The following is an 8,445-nucleotide window of genomic DNA, read 5'->3' as shown; positions in this document are numbered from 1 at the left end:
TCTCATTAAGGATTTCACACATTTCCTCTCCCTTAGCATAAAATTGTTATTGTCTTTGATGGCGTAATTTGACCTCTAATTCTAGTCCTACTATTTATGTAGTTAAAGAGGAACTTTGGTTGGTTTGTACATTTATTGATTATATCCTTTTCAAATTCCAATTTCGCCTCCGTCATGGTTTGGGTATACTCATTTCTTCCTACTTTTTACGTTCCATACGCTGCCTAAGATCTATGTCTTCTAGACCTTCTCCAAATATTTTGTTTGTTTTCTCTCATTTTCTTGCACTTCTTATTGAACCACTTTTGGCCATTCTTTGCTTCAGTTTTGAATATTGATACAAAATTTTCTATTCCTTGTTTACAGACTTCGCAAAATTTAGAATATTGCATATCAAGGTTCTCTTCGTTCAGGGGGTTTCCCAGTTTATGCCATCAAAGAATTTTTAAAGGCTTCTACAATCATTTTTCCTAGGGGAGGGCATACTCCATATCCTTAATGTCATCTTTATGCTTTTGTAAATATTAGGTAAAGCATAGACGGTCTATCTACCCCTCTCATCATAGTATGCTCTGTTACATTCTGGAAAAGAAAAAATTTAATTGACTTCTAGTAATTTTGCATTCCACGAATCTGGCTGAGCTTTGGGATCGAAAATTAATAGCAAAATTTCCAGTAAATTTTTGCTATTAAAATCCTTGTTACAAGATTTCTTTTGCATTAATTTCTAAATTAGCACTTCTTCCAGGCTCTTAACGTTTCTTGAATAGTTTTGGTAATTTTCTTGTGACACACCGAGGTATGAGGTGGCATGTACACTGTGGTTATTATTATACTTTCTCCTTTTGTTTTTACCAATTGCCTTTATTTTTCTACGGGGTTTGCTGAGTCTCTGTCTCCTTTATAATAGTTCCTTTCCCTTTTTAATAATGCTATCCCCTCTTTTTCCATTTGCCCTATCTTTTCTCCAAATGCTGTAGTCTCTGATTTCATGATGCATATTACATCTGGTTTTATTACTTCAATGATAGCATCTAGTTCTTTGTAAACTTGAACATAATCCATCTATATTGTATAAACATTTCTATATAACTTTCGGGGATTCGTTTGGCTGCAAGGCTAATGCTTGTCTGCCTCCACATTTTGGTTCCGATCGTAAACTTGTTTTGTTTGGAGGCCTCCGCCCGCCAAATGAACAAGTTTTTCTTCTTCTTAAGTCCTTTGTTCGTTTTTGTTTGTTTCTTACCCCTTCCGATTTTTCTGCAGTATTTCTCTGTCATCTTTGGTCATATTTTCTCTTATCAAAGATTTCTTATATTCTTCGGTGTGGGCCCGAACTTTAGCTTTCTTATTACATGTTACCAATTGCTTATTCATGAATGTCACCTTTAAAGGGCGTTTCCTATGGCTATGATATTCTGTTCCGAGAATTCGGGATTTATGACCTTAGAATATGACAATCAATTTCTTGTCTTCGTTGTATCGCTCGATTCCATCTTCTACAACTTTTTCTTCATGTCCATGTTTTTCATCAGCCAAATTTGCAATATCTCTTGCATGTGCCCAAGGTATGGCTTTAAATTCATTTTTCTTTACTCTCTGTAAGCTGTACATTTATTTGTTCCTTGTGATTTTTTTCCATTTCACTTACCCGTTCCCTTTTCTTTAGATACATCGGCATATCAGCTGTCATCTTTGGCCCTTCCATTATTGAGACTGCTGCTTGACAAATTGCTTTTTAATCTGTACTCTGATTACTTCATCAACTTTTTTTTGCAGATCTTTTGCCTCGATTTGACTACTGTTGCCAATCTTTTTCTACTTCTTCCCCCTTTTTCCCTTTAATTCTTTTAAATTTTCCCCGTCAGACTTTTCAGTATTTTCTCTGACTGGTTTTGTTTTTGCGCAAATTATCCATCAATCCTTCAAATTACGTATTTTCTTGCGTATTTTTGAACATTCTGCTACCAGGTTTTCTACCTTGGCTTCAAGAGCCGCAAAATTCTATCAGCTGCTTCCGTTAGCTTCATTTTTCCCGGTTGGGGTGGTTACTTACGGCAGTTTCTATGCGTGAAAACACTTGCAGTATTCGCGGTCACTTCTGCCTCCTCTTTCCCTTTGCTCTCACTTTCCCCGCTCACAAGCCTCACCATCTTTTTTTAATTTTGAACTTATTCGTTCACTTTATGACCCAAATTATTAATTTAGCATGAACCGTACACATTACAGAACCATGGCTAGCAGACTTTTGACCACCCCTTGCCTAATCTCCGTATTTAACAACATGTAAGAGCTGCTCTTCACTGATGCGATGCACTGTACTCTCCGTGTGTGTGTGTGGGGTGTGTGTGTGTGTGTGTGTGTGTTTGTGTGTGTGTGTGGTGGGGTGTGTGTGTGGTTGTGTGTGTGTGGTGTTGTGTGTGTGTGTGTGTGTGTGTGTGTTTTGTGTGTTTTATTTACTTTTTGAACTTGGGAAAAATTCTTCACTATATAACAAAATATAACATAGTTTGCCCTTCAACTTTAAAATTTAATTTTCTATGTCATCAATGAAAACGCATGCTCTTTTGGGTAACCTAACATTTTGAAAAGCTCCATTTAATGTGGCGTTCCTTAAATTATTTTCTTCACATTAAGAATTTTACCTCTTCATTATTTTAAAGTATCTTATCGGAAAATTTGGAAATGGCGTCTAACACCGATTTCCCACGAACAATATTTTTTCCAATAGTTTTGTCGTTTCGAAGTAATCTAACACTCATTTCGTTTTCCAGCGAAGCACAGCTACGATATCGGTCCCGATCGGTGGGAGGAACAAGCATTCGGGAATTTGGGGGGGGGGAGGTCGAGAAATATCGGTAATAACATGGGAGAACATAATATGTTTCCCCTCGCTTCAGGTTATATAGGGCTCCACCCTTTAAAATTCTTTTCCCTTTTTTTTGGGGGGGGGGGGCTGTGGGAAAACCCACCCCAGCCTAGTTTATAAAATCTTCAACTCAGTGTTGCTGCAAGATAGAGCTCCGGCAAGCATCTTACACTGACACGTTTTCGGGGGATAAAAAGGGCTAAGGCCCCCTTTTAAAGGGGTTTTAATGGGTTCCCCAATTCCCGCAGGAGGGTGGGGAACCCCCCCGGCAGGAGAAGCCCAGCCCGCAAAAGAGAGCCCAGACCCAGTAACAATTTTACCCCCACCTTACCTCAAGCATTATCTCGGGTCTTCTAGGGCGCTGTTGGCGGGACAGACCTTCCCCCGACCCCTCGCTTCCTTACGGAAGCAGAGGGTTCGGTTTCGCGGCCTCGACGAAGAACTGAAGATGGAATGGGTCGTCCCCTTTTCCCGTAATGACACGGTTTTCGCACAGTTCGGGCACAGTACTTCCAAAAGCCAGTACACTGTGATTTCGTTGGTATAATAAACTCGCGTCGTTATTTCGATGATATTTTGCAAAAGAAAACGACCTCATCACAACTGACGCACTGCCCAGCCATAATGGAACTGATTGAATTCCAGCGCTTCTTCTAGGCCCAGTTTCTATTGCTACGTGATGATCTGTTTCGTATCTGATTGGTTCTATTGTGCTGGACGTCACTGGCTATGGGCACGTCACGTCCCGGCGCAAATCAAATTGGCTCATTTGATTTCCCTCGCTTACGTCATGCGCTACAAATTCGTCCGAATTTCCGTCGCTTTCAACGACTTTTTGTCAATTTGTCGCGCTCGCTGGGGGGGGGGGGGGCTGCGTTTCCTGGATTTTACACCTTTATTACCGTTATTATCAATTTGCGAAGAAAATTATATAGAAGAAAACTTTCATAGAATGATGTGTTCTACTACATGGTAAGCTCAGATTCTGTATTTAAGGTGTTAGGCGCCATTTCCAATAATACCATTTTATCTGTTATTTGTTTATTTTCAATAATGTTTTATAGATAAGGTGCGAAAAAAATGCATTCTCTTTCAGGTATTATTGGAAATGACGCCTAATGACCTTGTCATCCAATAAAACGTAACATTCTAAGACACTTTTCTTCTCAAACTAGTATTAAACAAGGGTAGGAGAGAGGAGGTAAAACTCAAACATTCCAGGCCCACTACAAGGAGTCCTCTTCCGGCGGCGAGAAAAAATGACGCGCAATCGAGGAGGAGGCGACGAAACAACCGGACGGAATTGTAGCGGATGATGTAGGCAGGGAAATCAAATGAGCCAAAGGGAATTGGCTGTGGCGTGACGATAGACACTAGCGACCAGTCTTTTAGAGCCAATAAGATTTGTAATAGATAGTCACGTGACAAGAGAAACTTGGATCCAAAGGAAGTCAGTTGAAATTAAAATCAGTTCCATCATGGTTAGGCTGTGTACAAGATTCTGTTTCGTCTTTAACGTGCAAAATATCATAACAATAGCGAAACATAACAAGAGGCAACTCGCGGAATTATCGTTGCGAGATCTAGATATCTGCCCGGATTTTGCAGACCAGGCAGGGGTGGGGGGGCGCAGACCCCTACTTGAAGGGATAGGGGACGGAGCTCCCTATTTGCAATGAATGTGCTTCACAATAATTAAGTTAAAAGTTTTACTTCGATCATCCGCTTTTACCTCGCCATTTCCCAGGTGCCTATCATGTCGATGATAACAACAATATTAATAATTTTGATGATAATGATGATATTAGGATGATAATAATGAAAACGAGATTAATAACGATTATGATAAAGATAATAATAAAAGAGACCCGAAGATGGACTCCAGGAATCCAGGTGGATTTCGAAACTGTAATATCATTTTCAGTAAATCTACCATGATAAAGATAATTAACAATACTGATAATGATGAGCATGATAATAATAATTATCAAAAAGATGATGACAATGGTGCTAATGATAAAATAAGGATCATATTATTAATAATAAGGATAACAGCAAAAGAATGATAATGATTATCATAATTTTGATGGTGATAATGATAATATTGATGAGAATTATAATAATGATAATGATAATATTAACGCTTATGATAACAACGGTAATAATGATAATAATAATGATAATGATAATAATATTGACCATGATAATAATTAGGATAATTATAACTATCATAATGATAATGATAATGATAAGGATAATAGGGCTGGTAGTAGTAGTAATGATAATGATAATGGTGATGATAATAATAATGATAATAATAATGATGATGATATTAATAATAATAATGATAATAATAATAATGAAAATGATAATAATAATAATGATGATAATGATGATGATAATAATAATGATGATAATGATGATGATGATAATAATAATGATAATAATAATAATAATAATAATAATAATAATAATAATAATAATAATGATAATAATAATCATCATCATCATCATCATCATCATAATAATAATAATAATAATAATAATGATAATAATAATAATGATAACAGTAATAATGATAATAATAATAATAATGGTATTTGTAATATTAACAATAATGAAGTAATGATAATGATGATAACAGTAATGGTAACAATGACGATAATGATACCAATAACAGTAATACTACTGTGGTGTATCAAAACAATTGGTATGACCAGGGCCGCCTTACGCAAATAAAGTAAATTATTTAAATCCCTGGTATAAGCCCCATGAGGTGGTAGCGTGGTCAGAGGAGCTTATTTTGGCGTGGGTTTGTTCCAGCATTACCCCCTCCGTCGCTTGATAAAACGGAACACAACGAAGTAATAAAACTAAAGCAAAACCATCTTTAAGAATTACGTTAAAATAAATTAAAATACAATAAGCTAAAATACTAGAAAATGAAAACTTAAAACAAATTTTAAATTCGAGCAAAACGTGCAGTATAAAAGTAAAGTAAAAGTGAAGCATAAAACCTGAACAAAGAAAAGCACTCGTAATTATTAATGACTATTATTGTATAAAAGCATGATCACATCCAGCTCCTATATGCAAGTCAAAGATACCTCAGACTTAACTTTTCTCTTTTGTAGCTCCTTTTGGCGTCGAGCCGGTTTCACTCAGAATAATAAGGAGAAAAAGACACCAGGTCTCTGCAGCGGTCTCTACCGAACTGTTTATTTTTCGCGGCCATTGGGGGTGAGGGGTGACGGTGACGTCACTATATACAGGTTTAAAAATTGATAAAAATAAAACCTATTGATAAATTGACAAATAATAAGTAATTTAGTTAAAATGATAAAAAATATAAAACAATCACAATAATGAACATGAGTAAAATAATAGATAAAAATAATGTTTGTAAAAGTGGTCATCCTAATAGTTAAAACACTAATATGATTTATTTACAATTGAATAAAACAAGGAAACCAATGGATAATTAAAACTAGGCATGCCAACAAAGAACTGCATTTAAAAAGTAAAAAGGTAAGTTAATTAAAGTTAAACGAGAACCAAAGAAAATGTACCACAACGGGTAAACTAAAGCAAACAAAAAAAAGCACGAAAATCAAGAATAAAAACTACTAATGATTAGGGTAAAAGGTTGGAAAATGCTGGGCAGGGAAGGTACAAATTGCCCGACCAGGGAAGCGTGCGGGCGAGGATGCTCGCCGTCGCGAGATAACGTCGCGCGTGGGGACTAGCCACACTACAGATTTCCTCCCCCGCCCTGGGTCGAAGCGAACAGCGGAGACTTGGAAGATAAAAGCAGCCTGAGTCTTGACAGACATGTAGGAGTGGACATGGAAATAAAAGTGATCACAATTTTATACAATAAAATCAGTAAAAGGTTAGAATAAAATGAGAGAAGTTGGTAAAGTAAAACAATTAGAAACAAGGTTAATACATAAAAACGAAAGAACATCTCTGCTCCAATGCGGCACTAGGCCAATGGCTCACCAGCAGCAGAGTCCCTAGCACAACTAACAGCAGTCCTCAAATCTGTGTGGCACTAGGCCAAGAACGCACAGATGTTGAGGTCCCTATCGCATCGGTCCTCTTGTCCAATCCCAGACATTAGCAGCTTGGAATAGATACCAATGTACCAAACAAGTAGCTAACAGCACTCCTCATATTTGTGTGGCACTGGGCCAAAGGCGCACAAATGTTGAGGTCCCTAGTATGTTTCACCAACTCCTTCTTTGACGTCAGCCGTGAAAAGTGGATGTCGAACAAAGGTAGTCAAAAGGGCTACCGCAGGGTCTTCATGTAAGACATCATCGATTTCGGGCCTGCCATCTTCATCATCAGCATGCGACAGCTCTTCTGGTGGGTGGTATGGGCGTAGGTGATTAAGATGTGCTCGGAGAACTTTCCCAGAATCTAGGTCTTGGACTTCAAATGATACAGGACCAAATCGTTTAGAGACTCTAGCAGGGCCCTGCCACTTTGGCCCAAGAGGACGAGGGACCATTTCTTTGAACCACACCAGTTGACCGACATCAGGAATGAAAGTCCCTCGGGCTTGCCGGTTGTAGGACCTCTGGTAGACCCCTCTGGCATCCCTGGAAGCTGTCACAGCTGCACGGCGAGCTGTCTTCAGGAGCTCCTGTAGGTTATCGTTGTCAGCAAATATGGCACCATTTGTCAGTCCTACTGGAAAGTATGTGTGCCTCCCAGTCAGAAGATAGAGGGGCTGCTCCCCAGTTGAGCGATGGATTGCAGAGTTCAGAGCAAGACGTAATTCGGGGATGTGCTTGTGCCAGTCTCCAGGACGGTCTCCTACAACAGCAGTCAGGGCAGCTTTCACCACCCGAATTCGTGCGCTCTACCATTCCATTAGCTTGAGGGTGGTAGCGTATGGTAAATGATGCGAGGCACGAATCATTTCAACCATCTCGGCAAACAACTGGGAGATAAACTGGCGGCCATTGTCGGTTTGAATGACCCGAGGTGGACCAAAGTAAGTGACCCAATTTTCTAGAAAAGCATGGTGTATGCGTGATGCGGTGGTATCCTTAAGGGGGACGATCTGGATAAACCTGGAATGCTGGTCGAGGATTGTTAAAGCCCATCTCATTGGTGCTTGAGCAAGATCCAAGATGTCCATGGATACCCTCTCCAAAGGGTAAAGTGCAAGAGGAGCCTGAGCCATTGGAACACGCTGTTGAATACCACGGGACTGCTGACAATTCAAACACTGCTCCACAAAACGGCGAACGTCACGCAGCATGTTGGACCAGAAAAACATGTTGCGAAGATTTTCATAGGTCTTATGAATCCCAGGATGCATTGCCAGTGGAGGGGTGTGAGCTGCTTGCATGGCTGAATACGCACTTGTCTGTGAAGCACAGCTGATACAGGATCTTGTCAGGCAGGTGTTTCAGATGGTAAAGTACCCATCCTGAACCTCAAACTCCGACAATGAGAGTGGTGGCTTCTTCTTCTTCATCAAAAATGACAAGATTTCTTGGAACTTGGGGTCCTGTCGCTGCTCAGTAGCAAGTTCCTGTGGGGAAAGTTCATTGATGTTG

At 39.2% G+C, this 8,445-nt stretch overlaps 1 protein-coding gene across 1 annotated transcript; it reads right to left on the bottom strand.

Annotated features, from left to right (window-relative positions):
• Positions 1-7,088: 7,088 nt before the first annotated feature.
• On the bottom strand, positions 7,089-8,234 carry LOC119578526. The gene is made up of 2 exons (XM_037926095.1): positions 7,806-8,234; positions 7,089-7,739 (listed from the first exon to the last, which is right to left on the bottom strand). Exons 1-2 carry the CDS (start codon positions 8,232-8,234, stop codon positions 7,089-7,091), a joined length of 1,080 nt encoding a protein of 359 aa, XP_037782023.1.
• Between the last annotated feature and the right edge of the window lie 211 nt (positions 8,235-8,445).

This window comes from Penaeus monodon, chromosome 11 (assembly GCF_015228065.2).
Source record: "Penaeus monodon isolate SGIC_2016 chromosome 11, NSTDA_Pmon_1, whole genome shotgun sequence".
Lineage (NCBI taxonomy): Eukaryota > Metazoa > Arthropoda > Malacostraca > Decapoda > Penaeidae > Penaeus > Penaeus monodon.
This window is presented reverse-complemented; position numbering and strand designations above follow the sequence as displayed.

Excerpts from the sequence above, each read along its gene's own strand:
- LOC119578526 (XM_037926095.1), bottom strand. The coding sequence starts at position 8,234 with ATGCAAGCAGCTCACACCCCTCCACTGGCAATGCATCCTGGGATTCAT. Across the intron at positions 7,740-7,805 it reads CCCAGTTGTTTGCCGAGATG|AGCGCACGAATTCGGGTGGT; the intron begins GTTGAAATGATT and ends ATGGAATGGTAG.